The sequence below is a fragment of the Ischnura elegans genome, chromosome 11 (assembly GCF_921293095.1).
Source record: "Ischnura elegans chromosome 11, ioIscEleg1.1, whole genome shotgun sequence".
In the NCBI taxonomy this organism is placed as follows: Eukaryota; Metazoa; Arthropoda; class Insecta; order Odonata; family Coenagrionidae; genus Ischnura; species Ischnura elegans.
In genome coordinates this window covers 79,135,201-79,157,263 of record NC_060256.1, presented here as the reverse complement: position 1 = coordinate 79,157,263, position 22,063 = coordinate 79,135,201, and the positions used below count along the sequence as shown (strand labels likewise).

Below are 22,063 nucleotides of genomic sequence, written 5' to 3'. Positions count from 1 at the left end.
AACGAAAAAACTGCTGTATGTTTAGGGTTGTGTATGTATGTGCATGAGTCTAAAAATATCTAAATAAATCTGCTGCTCAAGGTCTGATTTCATTACACTTTGAAGTTTTATGTTAACCTCATTCAAGTTACTTTCCAATGTTAATTAAAAAACCAAATTCAAAGTCTTCAGTAATTGTGTTCTAAGAAAAGTTCTTAAAATTAATTATACCATGGGTGTTTTTGGAGACAAACATGAAAAATTTCTCACTGTCATGAAAAATTGATTGTAATTAATTCCTCTAAATGTTAAATTATTATGTGGGCTTTATCACAGACAAGACTTATTAATTTATGAAGGATGAATTTTTATGTGCATTCGATTAACTAAAATTTGAGCCTTTCAAATGGATAAATTTGTTATTGTATTAGTGTGCTATATCATTTTTGTTAATAATAATTCTTTTTGGAAAGGCTATATTTAAAGATAAGTTAATCTAATGACATCAGTTATCTTCAAATTGGTTTAATACTGGAAAGAAAGTTTTGCATGAGAAATGAAAAATATTATGATTCAATACTAAATTTGTTCAGTATCTTGCACACAGGACATTCTGTGTTTGATTATTTTTACAATTACATGCATGAGTTTACAGTTTGTGGCAATATCTTCTATGACTAATAGAGGTAATTTCGATTGATAGTGGATAGTGCAAGGATTGTGAGTGCTTTGTTGATTTTCCGTGATTTTTCTACTGCTCAAATGCTGCAAACTAACAGCTTTGCATGGCATTTGAAGTCAATTTTTGTCACCTTAAGCGTTCTTTATTAGGATACTGATTTGGCATTTATCTTAGCTTATCAGGTACTAAAGCTTTGCATTTACCTCAGAAGTATTAGACCATGGATGAAAATTGTAGGATGCACCATTGTTTGTGTGAGGTACATGTATTTGAAGTGCACATAAAATGACATTACTTACTATTTGTACAATATAATTTCAGCATTACAGTTGAAAAATAACTAACACCTGCATAAGTGCTTTTGTATTTTGCTTACCATCCTCACCTGTGTCATTTGGAATTTACATTAATCAGAGTGGCTGCATTCAAGTATTCTCCAATTTGGCATTTTCTGTATTTTTACTCAGTCTCCTGAAACTGTTACCTCTATGGTAAATGATTTTTGCACTATGCGCTACATGAATTCGAATATCATTGTTCATGAGTTGTTGGATTTTTTTTTCATTTTGAAACATACAATTTAGTTTCCAGTGTATCTTTCTCTCATTGACATGGTGAAATCACGTTGAAATATGTTCATCCAGATCAATATATAGTATGCGTGAGAATTCCTTTAGTTGAGTTCTGTGCTCATGAAAGTGACCGCTGCTAATTCTAAAGTTGAATGTATGGAAAGAAAATAACGTCTTATGTTTTGTCTTTTTTTATCACTCTGCTGGTACATATTTTATAGCTTCCTCCCCAGAACACCTACTTCTTCCGTATTTCTATTGATAAAACACATTCTTTACCCTTTGAATATCTGTACTCTACCAAAATATGAAATATGGACATAATCTCCATGGGAGCAGTAAAACTTGTCAGTTTCCTACATTTGTTTACACCCATGTCTCGTATAGCGCAAGGGATGCGTTCCTTGGGGTCTTTGCGCTATATGAATTTGCGTTATACGAGAGCGTTTTAACGTAGGGAAGATAGGGATGCGTTCCTGGTAGCATAGGTCTTTGGTATTGAATTTCCTCTAAAACATCTATATTCCCATAAAAAGCCTTAGAAAACATTATTTCTATAAATATTTATAGTTTAAAACATCTTTACAGATAGTATTCACGCATTCAAAGACTTTAATTCACGTTAAAAAAAATTCTTACGTGCTTTCGAAATTCCATCCTGTCGTGCGGTTGAGCTAACATCTGCTATCTCAGGGGATCGTAATGCGTTGCCGGCAGTTGACGATTTTTAAAACTAGTCTAAAAACAACTGTTGTGTCACCCAGGCCCTTTTGTAGCTCATCGAAATGACAGGAAAATGCTACTCTAAATGCCATTTCATAGCTAGCGGAGTTTATGAATGATAAATCATTTTAATTTGAAGTCCTCCGAGTCATTAGCAGCTACGTGAAACAGTCTTTAAATGCCTTGAAACCTGACCCAGGTTTTCCTTCCCTGAAAATGAATGAACGAGAATGCATTCTTTTCCAAAAGAATATCGTCTCGTCAACACTAGATCTAGTTGAGGGGGAAAGGAGCCACTTTCAATAACAGCTTGGAGTTCATCAGAAAATGTTGTGGTGGCTGCGCTATCAACACTTGCAGATTCAACTGATATCACCGCACTGAAAATACCTGCTTGCCGTTTAAATTCTGGAACCAACCGCTTTCACTAAATGTCTCGGAGCGATTACCACTCTCGTCTTTTTGTACTGATTCACCATGAACTTTCCGTATGTGTGGACCGCTTGGTTGAAGTTGGTGCGGCTGAGGTCACTGATATTTTAGCTTCGTCTTTATTCAAAATAAGGCATCGTGAGTTTAAACTTCCACGCAATATCGCTTTGACGCTCTCCATTTTCAAAGCAATTGACCTCTCTCAAGTCTTCTTCTAGGTTTATGGTTTTTCTTGATAAATTCTTGATTTTTCTACACGCATTCCTATTTTTTGCCATATTCTCTTGGTTTTTACTCTGTATGGCTCTATCTAAATCATCTTCTTCTGCTGAACTGTATTCCTGAGAAGCAGAAGGCCTATGACTGCGGGGAGGGAACGAAGCCATTGTGTTTGAGACTCTATAGCGGACCCTTTTATGTGTTGATGCTATTCATGCGCAACTCGGCCACCGCTCTATTTCTCCCCCGTGAATACCGATGACCTTGAAGGCTTTAGCGTAGACCCTCTACCTGGAAGTCAATCGCCCGGTAACCTACGACGGCAAAAATACGTCTCAAACCGTATTGCTGAAAAAAAACTCATTTCCACTAGCCCCACGCTTAATTAACGATCTAAATTATTTATTATCATTCTGTTAAGGAGACGAGATAAATCTTCGGTAGGCCGGCTATCTGGACCCAATGACGAGTAATACATTTGGCAATTGCACAGCAATGAATTTCGATTAATATATAAACAAAAAAGAAGATTTGAGGCAAGAAATAATGTTAATATGCGTAAATTGATAGAAATTACGTGTGTACTTAGCGCAAGTTCACGTTTTATCACGAGAGCGTTTAAAATTTTTGATTAGGCTACACTGCGTTGCAATGTTTCCCCGAGGAACGAATTTGCGCTATATCGAAATTGCGCTATACGAGACATGGGTGTACTTATCTTGTGACAGTTGCTTCAGAATAGAAGTGGCTCCCAGAAATCTATTGAAAATGGCAACTTTCACAAACCTAAACACAAGTCCAGTTTATGAGGAATTTAATTGAATACAGGCGGTCCCCGACTTTCGCTCACAATACGTTCCCGAAAACATGTACGAAAGTCGAATGTACGAAAGTCGAACCATTGACTTCCATACTAATTAGGGGTTACGTTCCAAAAGAGCATAATATACGTACTAAAACCTTTTTTTCACGGATTTTATTTCAATTCACTAAATTTTAATAATATATGTTAATACAATTCCTCAAATCATCTAATTTCTTTCGAAAATACGCAGAAAATGTAAATAAAAGTTAAAAAAAAACAAGAAATGTGTTGGCTATAGAGTGAACTTCCTCTTGGCGTTTAAGTTGACATTCCACTTATTACATCCACTATAAATAAAAAGACATATCAAGAAGCATAACAAAATGTAATTGTTGAACCCGCGCTCTGGATACCTTTTAATTTTTACACCAAAATTCGACATTCGGCAGGTGACATTTGTGATCGCGTATATTTCGCATGTTATTCAAAAAAGACAAACGGAATTCGGTTGATATTTCGTGCAATATCGTTGCTGAATGTGATTTAAACAGCACTCAATCGAAAAAACACAATTAGAAAGAAGATCTTACTAGTTTTATTGAAAGCTATTTGATGATGTCTAGTCAACTTTTTTGAAAAATCTCTCCAATGAAGGCTTTCTTCTTCTCTTGATGAAGGATCCTATGGCAGGCAGTCCCTCTCCCAAATAAATCACCTAGATTAGACTCAACTACCAACAATTCCCTTCATTGTATACGTTCGTATTGTTCGCATATACTGCCATTTGAAACAATTGAATGTTGGGATGCGCACTAAACATCGCAGGAATTCAAAAAAAATACATACAAACGTCCGAAAGTCCGAATTTAGCGTACGGAAGTCAAGTAAAAGGTGTCAATTTTGAACGTACGAAAGTGCGAATTGTACGAAAGTCGAGGACCGCCTGTACTTACAAAAGCTGAATTTTAGCCATCTCCTGATAATTAAATGACCAGTTGTTGTGTTGATGTAATATAGTGGTGTAGATTATGCAGTTCCCTCATAATCTTAGTTTTGTCAAATAATAATAAATACTATTTTTTTTGGCCTTCCTGGCTCCCATAGCATTCGACAACCCACTTTACAAATTTAGAACTCCTCTAAAAATTCTAGACAATATTTCCTTCAGAAGTCAGAAAAATCTCTTTCTATTATTAAAATACTGTATAATTAATTTCAAAAATATGATAATTTGCATTTTCAATCAATTCATTCCAGATTGTTTAACAAGTTTCTTATACATTGCTATTGAAAGGATTTATTCCAAGATGCATCCATATTGTGCCAAATAATTTAGTATAAATTCTGACTGCTGATATACAGCTCTTTCGGTGATAAACTGTGGTTCCTGATATTTATTAGTGATTTTGAAAATTGCAAAGAAAATGAGTAGATTTCTTCTTAGCCTCTGATGAAGTTAGTTGGATAAGTCCGTTCAAGAGGCTTAACTTGAGATACTACCTTTTAATGTCTCACGAAGCAGCATATTTGGGGATATATTGCCCTTTGAGTGTGAAAAGAGGTGAATTTTATGAGTCAACTCCCGTTATCTTATGAGCTCCTTTGTCCTCACGAAGGATCGAAATGTTCCCTTGAACGATGGTGCTATGGAGCCTCGTGTTGAGAGGCGACTCTTCTCAGCCCCGCAGCAGCAACAGCACCATCTGCACCAAAATGGAGGGGGTGACCACGGACACCCGCAGCCACACACCAATGGCCCGTCAGCACCCCTATACCTCCATCCCATTGACGGACGGTCAACCTCGCCCTTCAGCCTTTATCAAAGGGTATGGGCATATAACTATTAGATAATCTAACAGGCCATCAGTTGTGGGGAGAAAGTGCAGGGATTCACTCCCTCAGTTTAAGTTGTTTCCTCAATCAAATCATGGTAATCTAGCAAACTTCGAGACTGCAGCTAATTTTATTGAAAAATTCAAGATGATCTGGTAGAGTGAGGGTGGGTTTCAGCTCTAGAAATGATAGTTTTGCAGAACTAGTGGATGATGCTTAAATATGTTAATGATTAGGCTTATGAGGTTCACAGATGCTGCCAAAAGGTTTTGTCAGTGCATGACTAGAAAATAATTTTCTGTGCATTTTGATTAGCATTTGTTCTAATTTGGTAGTTCCCTGTGTGTGATTAAGCCATCCTATGCACCCAGTCATTTGCATGAAATGAGTTCATTCTCACTTAGAAGTTTTTTTTAATATTATTTTTAATCCTCAAGGCCAATGTATTTGAGGTCTTTTCATTGAAATCCTGTGCATGTTGCTTGCTAAACAGAATTATTAAAATGTAATGAAGCATTTGGAAATTTTTAATTCGTAAAGTTTATTACTTATTAAATGTTTCAAGGCAGAAAATAGTGACTTAAATTATTTCATAACTTTAACTATGGTTGAAATTTTCAGGATGAAGTGGTGAATGACCAGAAACGCATGAACTCAGGAGGGAGTGAGAGTAATACTGCAGTCCATGCTCCAGTCCCAACTCCTTCTGTGGACGACATGGAGCCTCAAAGTATTTCATTTATTGGAAATCAACCCAATGAGGTCTCTGGTCCTCCTCGTGACCTTCATTTACGCATATCTTCAGGGACGAGGACGTATCGCATCACATCACCCGGGCACCCATCATCGCAGACTGAAAGGCGACATGTTGCTTCCTCATTGCCTCCGTGAGTGGATTGCATGAGATTAGTAAACCTGTAACATCCTTCTATGCTGTATAACTTAAAAAGTCCCTGTTGCATGCATATTTCTACATTTGCTCTCTTGTTTTTATCAAAGTTGCTTTCACTATAAAAGAAAAGTCTTTTAAGAGTACAGCAACACTACTTCTGAGTATTGTGGGTTTACTGTGTCTTCCTGCATAGCCAAATAAATAATAATAAGGCCATTTAGGACCTTTTAATTTAATTAATTATCCTTTAAGAGGATGTATTACTCCCTTTCAAATGCCCATATTTCATCTTGCTGGTAACATATTGCTAGTTAAATACTTATATCGTAGTATAATCCTGAAATTTTCACAATAAGTATAGTTGTAGCTTTTTCAACTTTTGCCTCTATCTCAAGTGAAAGAAAATTATACATTGTAACGTCCCAGCTACCGAAGTGCAGAAGTAGCGGGTTGTACATTAAAGTGTGGGTTCTTGCCAGAGGTGTCAGGAAGCGAATAATCACTCAAAAATATTTAAAATTGGTTACCCAAAGTTTATTTCCCAAGTGCAAATCAATTCAATGAAAAATATCAAGTAATGAATATGTGCGTCTAGAATAGCCAAATTTTAGGATATTACCAAAGTCTCGGAAATGAGAGGACCTGCTGGAGATGGCTCAGGTGGATAGCAAGGTGCTATTGTAAAGGGAAGGTGAAACTAGGATGTTTTCGGCGAAGAAAAATTGGATGAGTTTAGCCGTTCTTGAAAGTGAAAGATACAAATCCCGAGGTATAGTTGGACAATTGACTATTCTAAGATGTCACACAGTAACACATTTAAGCATGATTAAAAATAACTCACATTCGGGTGTATGCCGCGTGTCGTAGTGGAGATTGCCCCGACGTTTCGCGACCGACTGCTGGTCACTTTTTCAAGGGAATAATTTTGGGATTGGTTTTTGCTGCCTTTTTATATATTTCAGGTGGGAGGGGTGGGCGGAGGGTGTGAGGAGTTAGGACTGGAGGGGGAAGATAACGAAATTTTGCGGATGACTGGGTTCCAAGTATTGCTGATTCTTAATCCGGTATCTCTATTGTAGTTGTTCTTGTTTTTCTTTATTTCTATGGCCTCTTGGATGAGTCGGGTTTTAAAATGTTTTATCCTCGTGATGACTCTTGATTTTTCGAAGTCGATAGCATGTCCGGTGGCTTCGTGCTCCGCTACGGCTGACTTTGAAGGGTAACCCAGTCGAATGGCTCGCTTGTGTTCTTCTATCCGAGTTTTGACTGTTCGTCCCGTTTCTCCGATGTATTTCTTCTTGCACGATCAGCAGGGGATTTCGTATACTCCTTCCATTTGAAGTGACGTCCTATCCTTGGCATTACGACACGCGGCATACACCCGAATGTGAGTTATTTTTAATCATCATGAGCCGCGAAAGCTTCAATCAAGAAACATTTAAGCATATTTTGGAAAATGGGAATCTTCCATTTCTGGATCACTATAGCCACACCCTTTACTGGGTAAAAAATGGGGACAGGAAAGGGAAAGATAAAGCATTGAGAATTTGGGAAGGATGTCAATGCTTGAAATACATCAAATTGGGATTAAAACACTAGAACACTCATGTGAGCTCTGTCATTTACCTGGCAGATTTGCCTAGAAGACAAATTTCCATGTAGTTCTCCTTGTTGGTAGGGTAGACTCCTTGGGAACTGGGACTCCTTGGGACTCAAATACAGTAGAACTTGTTAAGTACGTTTCTGAAGGGACCACAAAAAATGAACATGCTATCCAGGAAAACATGCTAACCAGGCAAGTAGATATGTAATAGTAATCGGGGTAATTGTACTCGGTGGAAAAGTTATCATAATTACAATTACTTTCAGAAGTTTTCAAAGGATTGCCTTCCTGAACTCTTTCCACATTGAAAATCAAGAAAATGGGCACTGCATTGCAAAAACAATACCATGTGGATGAAAATCATAAAGTTTCATAGATTTCCCTGAGACAATTATATAAAAATGGCATTTAGCATTGCCTGAAATTTTGAGATGATAAAATAATTTTTTTGGGCGTAATATGTCACGGAAAGAGACCTGTTGATTTATAGGTATATGCATATTAAGTCTAAGCTTCTGAAGTCTTAATGAAGCACAGCCTACATTGAGGAAGGGGAAAAAACTCAGAAAAGTGTAAGAATGAAATAGGTGTAAAGATGGAATTTGGCCGGGAATGATGTACGAAAAATTCCTCAGTTTTGTGTTAAGGTTGTATTCTGAAATGGGACTTGTAAATTGGGAATTCTAGGGTTGATGCAGGTATGGAGAGTGGTGGATCCCCATGGATGCATGGCTCGAAAGACCCATCCTCCTTGCATACGGAAAGCTTACGAGATGGTGTCACACCCGAAAAAGGTTTTTATATCTCTCTGGATGGCGATGGTGATGCTCCAAGGCGACCCAAACCTCACCTTAGGAGACGAACGCAGCCAAATGTAATTAATGCTTCCTCGGCATCCAATATGTCTTCAAGGCCTCCCCCTAGCAGTAAATATGGTGATGAGGTAAGTAGTGCCGACCTGTTGAAAGTTAAGCCTATTGTCTTTGACACTCATCAAATTTTATTCCTGGTGTACATTTTTGATCCATCAAACGTAGCAAATCATTTATTTCTTTAATTGAAACTTATAGCCAACCAATAGTTTGTTGCTATCATAATAGTCATTGAATAATTCATTTAATTAGCAAATCAACCCCTCATTTTTGAACTGATCTCATTAATTGATATGATTGGACTTTAAATATCTATGCTTGCTCTAAATTATAGAGTAGGAATCATTCAAGGAGGGAATTTTTTTAATTATCCCTAGATTTTTCAGTACTTATGCTACTGATGTGTTATAGATTGCCTAGTAGGAATGCTTCTTCCACTAGAACCATTTGGTCTATTAGAATGGATAATTGAGAGTTAAGTATACTGCAATTTAATGTTTCATTACAGTATGCTCTACACAAAAGTTATCCCTTGTATTTTAAAGAGTTTAATTTTCAAATGGACTCCTAAGACATGTCTTTTTAAGCTATAATCTCTCTTTTATGACATTTTGCATCTTGTGCTCTCACCAGTTTGGTGCAGGATCAGAGGGTGAATCCCGATCTGAAGATGATGACTCAGGAGGCAAAGGACCCGGTGAGACATCTTCATCCGAAGATGCACCCCCTGGTGGAGGGGGGAGCCGAGGAGAATCTGTTGGTCTTGTGGTTGGTGTTACTCCTGAAGCCCTAGATCCGGTAAAAATACATTTTTATTCTTTCTTAACTGAAGAAAACTCAAGTTTAACACTAGAACCGCGGACTTTTTCGTATACCTAGAACCGCGGAGGGGGTCATTTTGACCCCTCGTCTTTTCTTGCCATATTTTTAGTATTTTGGGTTTCTTTTGGATACTGCACTATGTGAAATGAATTATCTGAGATTTACAATGAAATTTGAATGATATGTGGGCGGTATAAGCGCTACATAGGCTACCCGCCTTGCACAAATAATGCGTTTTTCACATTTTTACTATATGTTCGGCTGAGGATGGGGGAAAAATGTAAATTTATTTAAGAAAAAAGAAACACTTTTATTGGTGCAGAGAAGCATACAGTAATGAAGAATGTCTAGTCAAGCTCCAAGTTCCTTGCTCCGTACGTGCATACAAAACTGCAATGAATGCTTCCGGTTCATCCATAGATACCGACCAGTCCTTCTCCCCACTTTCTTCACGAGCCCGATTTTCCGTGCACATCTTCATGTGCTTCAGCATAGTTGGAGTTATTACCAAATCCCATGCTGAGCGAACATCACCCTCAGTGAAGAAGAAGATTGAAGACTAGCACGCCCCCGGCGAGAACCACCTCGTCCTCGTACCTGGCCACGAGGAGCGGCAGCAGCAGACTCAAGCGGCTCGTCGTCTTCAGCAGGTGCGACTACAGCATCGCCACCCCCACGTCCTCGATGGCCCCGAGCACCACGGCAGAGGCCCTGGGCAGTTCCAGGGCGACCCCGTCCCTCGAGCAGGAACTGTGGACGCGACTTGGTCCACGGGAGGCTGTATTTGGGGACCACGTCCACGTCGTAGAGTGCGGGTGGTTGGCGGCTGATAGGGAACATACTCCTAACCTTCATTACCTGTACCAAACAAAATAAATGCTTTATGAAATAGATTTGTAACAATTATCAAAGAATGCGAGTAAAATAAAAATAGGAAACTTACCAGTGTCTTCGCTTGAATCTTCAGTCAAGGACTCTTCACTGTCTTCCTCGGCGTCAACGCCGCCGTCATACACTACAACAGGATCATCCTCCGCCTCAGAGCAATCCTCAGGCACATCCTGAAGTTGCTCGAGAATACGAACGACCTGGTCTGCGGTGTATCCCTTTGACCGACGCATCGCTGGGCGTTGAATGGAGTATCACCCTTGAAACGGTATTGCCCTTCGTTCAGCGCTGAGCGATGCAGCGCAACAATCGAACGGGCGAGACGAACTACCGCGCAAACTGATGAATTCGGGTGAATTGCGAAGTATTACATTGTAATTCATGTAATTGAGCTGGCGACTACAATGACGCCACACTGGTAGGGGAGGCACGGTAGGAGAAGGAAGGAGCCTTGAGTGGGGGTAGCCGAGGAAACGGGGGTGCCCGGAAATTTTCACGTAGATCCATTTCTACGCGGCTCGACTCTCACATTCTTTCAGGCGTCCGCTGAGCAGGTTGCCTTTATCTGCGGCCTAATAAGAAACGACAGAGGTAATCCATGCCATTCCTATACATTCGACCTTCGAAAATAACGCTTGCGGTGAATTTCTGCTGCGAAAATATAAGGTTCGGGAACGACAACAGAGCAGGGGTCAAAATGACCCCTACCGCGGTTCTAGGTATATTGTTGTCTAGTGTTCACAAAAATAGTCCTAGAGCGTCGGAATTTCGCACGAATACGCCTTTCTACAATTCATTAAAAGTCAGAAAATGTCAGGTTGGTGAAAAAAAATTAAGTGTGAAATATACATGTTGAAAATCGTAAGGGGTCAATTTGACCCCCTCCGCGGTTCTAGTGTTAAGGAAGAAGAGCTATTTTTGTGCAAGTGCACTCAAAAATAGCTTTTCTTCTTCTTTCAATTTACATGTGATGAAGGATAAAGTGAGTGTGTTTGAATATAGGGGATTTAATCATCACCCACCTTCACATGTAATGAGCTTTGACGAAACAAGTGATTTGTGAGCCATAAAGAACTCTCATTATACCGAGCTTCCACTGTATTTATTAACTTTTGTCAAAGGCAAAAAATTTCAAAGGGTTCCTTTTTGAATATTCTTAACCTAATGGCCAAGTTATTGCCTTGGGCTTATCTTTCTGGAGTCGCTGACTAGACGTACTTGGTAGAAAATTTGCATTGAGGAATGAATTGTTTGCCTGCAACCAGGTAAGGCTGGTGATTTTTTACCTCTGTGGAATTCTCTCTTGAGGTTAAGCATGGGATTGGGCTTGCATTACAAGATGTTAATGCCCAGGCTTTTGTATACAATCTCACAAATATCAATATCAGTCATCGTAACACTTAAATTTATCATTCAGCATTTAAAAGATGTTTGTGTACATTTAATTGTTAAATATGTATTATGAAAACCCTGATGTAAAGGCCAAATAGTGCTGTTTTTGGTGGTGTGGCAATAAATAAATAGATAAAAAATAAATAAATACAGTAAACTCTTGATTTTACGAAGTCAGTGGGACCGGAAAATCGGCACTTCATAAAATCGAGTTTCGTAAATTCAAACCTTTTTCATAAGTCACGAAAAAATGTTCGATTTTGTTTCTTCCGCCGTTTTTTGTCTTTAGTGGTCTTATTTAAATGTTTTCGGTGGTTATTTTCGGTATAATTCATAGAAAAGGCTTTTTGTTATCGATTTATGATGTGAAAAATCGTTAAATAATTATACCACCATAAAATTGCCATTTCTTGTTCATACTTCAACATCAACGATCGCTTTAGAAATTCCCGACCAGTTTAGAAAACGCAATCAAATAATGAATTGCAAAGTTTATTATAAGAATTTAATGTTATAAATTTGTGGTTAGGAGCGAATAACAACTATTAAGTTCGCGTAAGATAGATATTTGTTTCCAGCACCCACGGAATGTTAGCGGCAGCCGGCCTAACCGCCATTTATGTCGCCCTCTATCGCTCAGTGACGAGAAAAAAAAAGAAAAACGAGGGCCTCCACCCGTTTCCTAAATAACCTTCGTAAGTTAATATTTCGAGTTACTCTGTATATTCAGTTGAATGTGCTATCTTTTCCATTGGTTATTTTTGTTGAGATTCGGTTACGATTCTAAATTTCGTAGGATATGATTATCTTCTGGCGAATATTTGAAGTAAATTCTGTTTGAGCTCTCCGTCCGGATACTGTGCTCCATCATGTTCGCAGACGTTGCTACGAAAGACTTCATTCTTCATTCGGACCATATTCTTCATACCGGGTGTGAAGTGCTATGTTCATATAGTATTTCTCTCTCTTCTTTTATGCCGACAGGAGCAAGGTTCCAACCGGAAAAACATCTTCCATTATCGGAGAAATAAAGAGGGAAACGTTATTATCCGCATTGATTGTTTTTCTACAAGAGATGTTTCATCATTTCTCAATGTGTGTGAAGTATTGGTTCACTTGCGTGAATTCCCAAAAATGACAAGCAAAAACCTGTACATTCACCTCATTTACTTTTCGTGTCCCTTTCTCCTCCGTATTGAAAGTTATGCAAAGAATCATTGACGTAGAGAAAAGATTTTCTTAGCTTTAGCACTAAAAATAGTCGCGCAATAATCGTAAATAAATATAGTGAGGAAAGAGCAAAGAAAATAATTTTAATTGAAACGTCAGCAGAGAAGAAGAGAGAGAATTATAAGCGCGGCACCCTGATAGTGGAAGATACTTCTTCAGCCTCTCTCCGGTTAATAACTTACCCCCGTTGCAGGTAAAGATGAACCATGCCCTTCTCCACAATCGGGGAACGTTCCCAGTGGGTGGGGTGAATAAGAGTGGGATGGGGATTGCCTGAGGAAGGATGTGTGGTCAGCACAAAGGAGTGGTGAATAGTGGTGAAGGGGGCAGGAGAAAGAAGGGTGGGGAAATGGCCTTCAGCTCTGCCTCAGTCTACGTTTGGGGGCCGTATTTTTTGCGACGCACTCGACCTCTGTCACCTTAGGGGGGAGGGAGTGAATGGGAAATGCTGGGGAAGGAGGGGTTTGGGATGCGTAAGATGGGTGTCAGCAAGATCAGCAGAAGGCCGCGGGAGGAAGTAAACGAAGACTTTGGAAAGAAAGATCTCTCGGCATGGGAAAACGGGGAGACGCGCGAGAAGAAAGTTCACGGTTAGAAGTGCGTCTTCATTACGAGTAGACCGAAAAATAAGTTGGTGGTTAATAGAGCCCAATACTTAAGATATTTAAGTTGTTTATTCAGGAAGGCTATTATATACACGAAAAGATACTACTAAAATATCAATTATTTTTTTCCTTTTTGCCCTTCTCCATCGCCGCTTCCACCATGGTTTCTCACTTGCATAAATGGGAATGAAATTGGGGAACTAACTCGTTAGCCAGATCAATATATCTTAATGTTTGGAGGGCAGCGAGTACTTCATTTTTATTTAGTGAAATTACTTCACTTTCATCTTCGTCGTCACTGCTATTATGACTAGTCCCGGCCGCTGCTTCTTCCGACGCATGTACCGGCATCCCATTGTCGCAAGCCCGGAGATCATCGTCAAGGGAAATATAATCGTTTGATTTTGCGCGCTGTGCTCTTCCAAGAATTTTTCAAAATCATCTTTTAAGCCTCTAATCTCCTCCGCGATTTTATCCGCTGCTGCTTCCTGAATGTATAACGTAACGAATCAACCATAGCCGTGATATTATAGCAGTAGAATTACTAGTAGGCTAGTTGTATCAATTACCAACCTCGAGAACATCCTCATGATGCGCTATCAAAGGGAATCCGGCCGATTTCCAGCAATTTGCGATAGTAGTGGAGGAAATAAAGTACGTCTTTGAACCGTGTTTCTGCGATGAAAAATGACAATTTTATTAACTTGGCCATTTTAGCAAAGTTAACAAAGTCGTTATTCCTCATCGCAGAAACACGGTTCAGAGACGTACTTGAATGCCTGATAGGCAGGAGTGCGATGCAAACAATTATTTTTGATGATGGCATTGATTGATAGATTTTCAAAATGCAGTCAGAGCGGTCACTTTTGGGGAGAAAGGCCCCACGCTCGGAGGGTCGAAGAGAGGGGCCAGCGAGGGTGAGCTCGTCGAGGAAAGGGTCCCGGATTAGGGACCCTTCGTAGTGCTTCGGCGAAAAGTAGTCAAGTATTCTTCGAAGTACGTTCACAGCAGCCTGCCTTGCGAACGTACCAGGTACGTTCACAGCAGTGCAAAGGGTTAATTAGGAGTATACGAAATACCCCGCTCGACCTTCCTGACATGTTAAACTACGAATTATTGTCGATGCGATGTTTACGAATAGGCACGTAAACAGGGGCATTATATCAGTCGCGATATTTTAATTAAGTCCTACTTCCCCTAAATTCCCACCGTGAGGTTTTAGGCGAACCCTTTCTCTCCAAAGTTGCACTATCATTTACGATTTCACACTTTTGATGAACCACAGTTGGAAGCGCTGATTTTTTTTTTAGCTACTTACGCCGGCGTAACTACTTTTGTTGACAAATATTTCGCCATAGTTCGTATAAACGAATGCCTTTTGCTCCTGGGGACCGATCCGAGGTTCGTAAATTCGAAACATTTCGTATAATCGAATAGCACCATGTATTTACCATAGGCTTTTCGCCGGGACCGCACTATCACTTCGTATAATCGAAAACTTCGTAAAATCCTGCTTCGTATAATCGAGAGTTTACTGTAACCATGTTAAAGTCCTCTCTAGCTAATATTGCCAGCCTGGTATAATATTGGTGGAAACAGTACAAATTTTAAGAGCAACAAGATTCTCTATCACATTAATTAAAGGTTTTTTCATATAAATTCATGTTTTCCATACATTATCATAATTCCTATCTCCTTAAAGAGTGGTTTGCAATGTTCACTTGAGTTAGAATTTGAAATAATTCTAGCAGCTCTTTTCTCTGAAATTAATTACTCTTTCGCAGTGGAAGAATGACCCCAAATATCAATACCATAGTGACAATGGAAAAAAGCAACTAGCAATTAATTGTGTTCCTGATACGAATGCCTTTTTTGTTCAGGGAACTTTGGATGAGATGGAGAGGCGTAAGGAGCGCATCCTGCTCATGTCTCTGCAGAGGCGGGAGCGGCAGGAGGAGGAGAAGCGCAGGAAGGAAGTGGAGGCGATGCAGAGGCGGGAGGACGTCAAGGCACGGGAAGAGGAGAGGCAGCGCAAGAGGGAGGAGGAGAGGAGAAGACGGGCCGAGATCCTCGAAAAGTATCGCCTCAAGCGGGCAATCGAGGAGGCAGAACGAGAGGTGAGGTGGAGCCAGGGTAACAAATATCAGACCCGGTAAAAATTCAGATCCAATATACAGTAAGTCCTCTTCTTACCAACATTTGACTTACGAGCTTTCAGAGGTATGAGCATTCAAAAAATTGAAGCGTGCCAGAAATTTCAAATTTGGTTCACCTTTGAGTTTGTGTGACGCAATGCAGTATGGCAACAGAGGAAATTGCTTTTTGGGCACTGTCTAAGTGAATATCAATTAAGCCATTGTGAAGTCAGGAACCGACAGTGTTTCACATTTTGCCTTTCTATGGGCAGCAAAATTTTTTTTGCCTCTTGCTGCGTCGCATGCGCAGCAAATTCAGTTGGTCACCATAGTGAGTAAATTCTAAACGGTTATGCAGTGTTGCATTCTGCAGGATAACTACACTTTTCATTGCCTTGCTAAGGATTTTTAACTAACGAACAGATTCAACTTACTAACAAGATCTCGGAATGCTCCTTGTTCATATTTTGAGGACTTACTGTATTAGAAAATTTTTTATCGCCAATTATCAAAACTCAATGTCAGGTTCCTAATAAGTTGAAGTACTGTTATTTCTTGATAACTGAATCTATTGCCCCAGACCTATATCACTCTACTACTTTTTGAGTTACTAGAAAATGAATGCTGTAGTTATGGCCAGCCCATAAAGGTTGTAAATGTGTTACTTTAAAATAATTGAAGAATAACAATCAGATAATGATCACATAATTCTTTGAATTGTCCTTAGTCTGTGTATCTAATGTGCTTCTTTCAGGAATGGTGACCTCAGTGAAAGTAAAGGCCTGGTTACATGGTACATTAACACGTACAAGTTAATGTACGTTTGCGTGAATTATTTTGGTGGAACGGAACATGTACGAATGCATGAACCAAATTAGAACAGGTTTTAATTTCTGTTTATGCATTTGCACAAGTTGGGTGGTTACATGGTGCATTTTCATGTTCATTCACGGGTTCATACATATAAACATTAACCTGTATGTGTTAATGTATTGTGTAACCAGGCCTTAAAACTTTTTTAAACAAATATGTGAAAAGCTTTTCATGACTATCAATGATAACTTAGTGTCTTCTACTGGACTTCTAATAGTGATTGTACAAACCCTGTCGTCTAGTTTTTAAGTGGTACAGCTAGGTATTGTACACCTGGTAATGCACGAGGTGTTGCCCTAACTTGGTTAAACTTGTTGCATACTCAATATTGAAAGTCCTTTGGAAAACAATTAAGGTATTTCGATTGCTATAATCAAGCATACTTTCCACTAGATTAGATTAGATTAGATTTGAAGAAGAAGTGGGGGAGCTAGGCTCCCGGGGCACTTAGACCTAAGGGTCCATTGTGCCAACCACTGATGATTAATCACCCATAGAGGCCTATGTCCTTAGTAAAGGCCAAGAGGTCCCCGATGGGAAGATCTCATACCTCCCTGGGCTCTACAAAGGTGAGCCCAAGTGTCTATATCAAGTCCTCATGATTGTGGGGTACTTGCATATAGATGGGTAGTTGTTTCTTCTCCTATCTCACACCATCTACACAAAGTCTGTTACTCCCAGTAGGAGCAGATGTCTCATTATGTGATAGTGGCCAGTAAGCAGGCCTACTACCGTTCATTGGTTCCTGTTCAATGCCTTTCACTAACTAGCACGTGAAACCATAATTTTAAAAAGCATTTAATTTTTTTAGTTATGACATTATTTCCTTAAGACATTTACTCCAGCATGGATCACTGCTTTCTATTTGGGTGGTATGACCTACCAGTTGGTTTCATATGTATCATCTTCATGTATCTCACCCTGGGAAGGTGATCCAAAGATACATATTTTTTTAAGTTGGAAGGGTGGGGCATTGTTGTGCTCTTTTTATTTACAACGAACAACTGTAAAAAACTGCTTGATCATGTAATATTGCTCAATTATTTAATATTTGAACCTGCAAAATCACATTTGAAAATTTCATCCTTGTTTTATGGAACATTATTTACTGGACAGGAGTTATTGTGTGGTTTTCCTTGGATTATACTGCAGAAATAACAGTTATCACATATGAAGCAACTGTAAGTGGTAGAATTCATTTTTCCCAATGTGTATCTTGACTTTAAATGGATCGAAAAGAGTTTATATTATAACTCTAACACCTCTTCAACCTCAATATTCACCTCTAAAAAAATAGCACCTAAATTGGGCTAGTGATTGAAACTTTGAAAAAAATGTGAAGAGGACGTATGCCACCCTCTCAACTGATCATATTATGTCTTTTTTGTGATGTATTTCTCGTTCAAAACGGACTTTATCATCTTAAAATTTTCAGGGTCTATGTAGTGGAGCTTTTTTAACATTTTCCTATATCTCAAGCATTAAAGTATTATACCGTGTCAATACAGAGGTGATAATTTCAAATTTGAGATAAATTTTGACCAGAGTCTATGTAATATAACCTGGAAATTTCAAGGTGGTATTTTACAAAATTTTCAAGGGAAAATGCCGAGATGATTTGAGTGTGACTTCTTAATTTTTTAAAGAAGTTCGGATAATTATGAAGTTATCTTCCATGTTAGGGTAAGCATGATCCTACAAAGGGCATGCCTCCTTCATTGGGATCCTCATCTTCGGGTGGGCCTCGCATGAGGGGTGGACCCGGTGGGCGACCCCGGCCCAAAACCATCCATGTCGATGGAACAGATGCACCTGAGATGCGCTCTGGAACGTTGACCCCAAGCCGAGGACGCAAGGGATCTGGCTCAAGTCTAGCGGGTGAGTGTCCTAGCTTAACCCTTGGAATTCCAATCTATGGGTATATTGGTTGTAGCTATTGTGTCCAATAATTCCAGGAGGCTGATAAATGGCCACCATTTCAGACTTGTGTTTGGCTCTCAAATTTGAAAAAATCTTTTGAGTCCATGGGTTATTATTCCCTCCTAATCCTTAAAATTGACATTAGGGAATGGAAGTAAACGGAATGGTTATTTTAAATTTCTTCTCGGGAGTGCTTAGAGTGCCAAAGGTTCAGCTGAACTCCTCTTTTGCAGTGATTTGATCTGATAAAGGAGATTAAATATTTTTAAATCAGGTGGGATGACATACTATCATCTTAAGAAGCACTTATCATCAGTCTCTACCTCATGAACCTCATCAGTTTTTTCTGTTGAATTGAATTTCCTCATTTGTTGTAACATTAAGAAGCTATGATAAGAGGCTAACTTTTCAGCCTTGGAATGACCTCTTCCCTTTATCTACACCTTTCATCATAATATTTTATGAGAACAGATTTCTGTCATTACTTTTAGATGATTGGCAATATTTTTTTTATTTCATTCTCAATGCCACACATTTCCCATTAAAAATAGGGATGGTTGGATCGGATACCTCGGATCCAAATATCCGTGGATATTCCCCTTCACCAGATACTTCAGATCCAAATTTATTAAAGGCGTCAGATCTGGATCGGAAATTTTTTATTATTGCTTTTGTGAATGCAGCGTCCCATAAGAGAGTGAAAAGAATTCTGATCCTCTTTTAGTAAGGGCCGTCGCAATATGATGGTTGTTCTACTCATAAACCATTTTGTTTAAAATCTCTCGTAGGGATTATGCAAAAGGATTTCAGCCGTGAAAAAAATTTAGGCAAAATACGACAGACACATAATGTGACTCTTCCCAAGAGATTGAAAAAACATTGGGAAATCTCAGCATCATAGTATAATAATCACATCAAAAGTAACTACTTTGCAGATTTCAGAAAATCACCTCGCCCCTCCATCAGCCCATGCCTTTGATGTTTTTTTTTCATTTCCGAGATCACATAGACCATAAATCATTCTTCAAAGTCTTAGAAGGAAAATATCAAGTTACACGAGAACAGTCAAAGTGTTTCATCCCTAACTCTGTCTCACCAACTGATCTTTTTTGGCCTACCTGCTTCAATTCTCTATTTCTGGAGGACAAATGCTTGGTGAGTGACTTTCTTGTCCCAAAGATGTCTCGATAGCTTCGGCAATTAGATGACATGCACAAGAAAAAAGAATAAAGAATATTTAAAAAAGAATAAGACCAAACACAATGCATTTCTGACGATATTAGAGTTTTTTTCAGCTCTAACTGATTGCCATTATGTTTACTAGTTACAACTAGAATTTACTAATATTCAACAACATCGAAACAGCACAATTTTCAAAGAAACAAGCACAGCATTAGCCCCATCTAACAAGTAGAGAGGGACTGGAAATGCTAACTGCATATGTCACATAGCTCGCCTGGCTTCGCTTTGAAGGCAATGATGTCACAAAATATCAAGGTCTGACAGGTTCTTCTTAGACTCCCCCATTCGTAGTCTTGTTGCTTGAAAGGCAAATGGATCGTGCTCCCTTCCCCTCCACCTCACCTTTACATGCTTTTGCTACCCACCTCTTCCTCTTCTGATTGCTGAGTGGTTGTCTTATTCTGTTCTGGCACCTCCTCGCACTTGAAGTCAATGTTGTTCTAAACATTGTCAATTATGTCGCAGATTGCACAGTTGCAATTTAAATTAATAAATGTATTTCATTGCGAGGAAACGTTTTTATTGAGATAAAGAGAGCTCAACATATACCATACGAGTACATTTTGGCGAGGAAGTGCAAAATCCACCTCTCCACAACTGAAGCATTTGCGGGTGAAACGCAAGTCAGCATGCAATGAGAAAGTGACAAAAATCGGGGGAGTAGTACATGAGGAAAATGTGAATACTGTCAAATAACTGGGAAGCTTATCAAAATAATTTTTAACCAGTTAAAATATTCAAATGTGAATGAAAATCTAGCATTCCTTTGATCTCACAGACCCAGAAGAAACTTAAATAATTGCTTTGTTTATAGCTGGCAATTAAAAATGCATTTGGATCCAAAAATATCCGAAGATCCGACTCCTGAAATCAAGTATCCGATCCGGATTTAAAAAAAATCCTGGATCCGTCCATCCCTAATTAAAATATCTGCCGTATTTGTTCCGTACTTGTTATATATTTTCACTTTCTTTTGATATAAATTTGTGGCATAATATATATTTTATTCAAACAGGTTATGATAACCCTTGATAAAGAACATGTTTAATTCAGGTAAAAGCAATGCAAAAGGAAATATTAAAAAATACAAAAATAAAAAGCTCCTGTCATAACTTCAGAAGGTAGCTGTGTGAAGATTATATTTTCTTGATTATTTCCAGAATGGTTAATTATGATGAATCACTCTTATGAATCAGTAAATTGAAGAAAATGTTGTTTTTATGATCATTTTGATTTCATTATTCCTTCAGAAACTATTGATCTGGAAGAAAGTACAAAATTCAAAATTAGGTTTTATCTTGAAAAGAACAGAGCTTTTACTCTACTGCCTCGTGTTTTTTGGTGTATTAAAGCTAGTCCAGGGTGATATAATATTTTTTTCATAAAATGTAAGCATTTATATTTATTTCCTTATAGTTAATATTAGCTTAAGTTTTCTTTCTTTGCATTTACTGATTAAAACCGTAATAATTGACATTAACTGGTATTTCATATTTATATTTAGTTTGTACTTATGCCAATAAGAACAAATATTCATCTGAACAGTAGCAAAGAGTTTTTCTTTCATGTGTGTTCTTTATTATTGAATTCCTTAAAATATGAAGTAGTCTTCATTTCCTGATCATAAAATGGAAATTCATTATTTAGAACAAAATATTTAATTAAGTTATTGTGTAAAATCTAAGTTGTTCCCTGGGTGAGTACTTCAAGAAGCAAAGCAGGTGCTTTGATGAGTTGAATATTTGCACTTGCAAGTTACTTGTTTAAATCTCTGTGAAATTTGTCATCATCATGGCCTCATCAGAAGAGTTTGTTTACTGTACTTATGTTTGCTTTTCTCTTTCGCTCTCTTGTAATGAAGGTCAATATGTTTTCATGTTTTTTCTCCACATTGCTTCAAATGACTGTAATATTCTGTCATGCTGTACTTTTTTGTATGTTGCCTACTCTTCTTCTTAATTCTGTCATTTTGTAGCAATAATATTTTGTCAATAGCTACTTAAAAGTGACACATACTTCTATTTACTATGCAGTCATGCCTTAATTAGTGCAAAACTGATAATTTCTGTTGTCGTCTGCATTAATGCTAACTACTTAACACAGTACATGAATTCTCTTTTCATAATTACGTGAACCGAGTACAAAATATATTTACTTGGCATTGCAGGTACTTGTAGCTAAATCAATTCTCACATTTTCCTTGGCTGTTACTTCATGTCAATTCTCTGTTTCAATCTTTTTGGTGAACATATGAAATTTTCACTTTAAGGCCATGTTTGACAATAACAATTAGAAGGCAAAGAATTTTATTGAGAGAAATCTTGTGGCTAGATATGTTTTTCAA

The 22,063-nt window shown here is 38.3% G+C and overlaps 1 protein-coding gene across 12 annotated transcripts in view; it reads left to right on the top strand.

Moving 5' to 3' along the window:
* LOC124168362 (patronin) overlaps window positions 1–22,063 on the top strand; it is a 210,653-nt gene that overhangs the window by 169,251 nt on the left and 19,339 nt on the right. For 11 of the 12 annotated variants that reach the window (XM_046546562.1, XM_046546572.1, XM_046546571.1 and 8 more), the window contains 6 exons: window positions 5,029–5,238; window positions 5,867–6,132; window positions 8,428–8,683; window positions 9,246–9,410; window positions 15,430–15,666; window positions 18,240–18,435. In XM_046546562.1, coding sequence (XP_046402518.1) covers window positions 5,029–5,238; window positions 5,867–6,132; window positions 8,428–8,683; window positions 9,246–9,410; window positions 15,430–15,666; window positions 18,240–18,435 — 1,330 coding nt within the window. The remainder of the gene's footprint in view (window positions 1–5,028; window positions 5,239–5,866; window positions 6,133–8,427; window positions 8,684–9,245; window positions 9,411–15,429; window positions 15,667–18,239; window positions 18,436–22,063) is intronic. The other variant, XM_046546569.1, reaches the window with a different exon arrangement.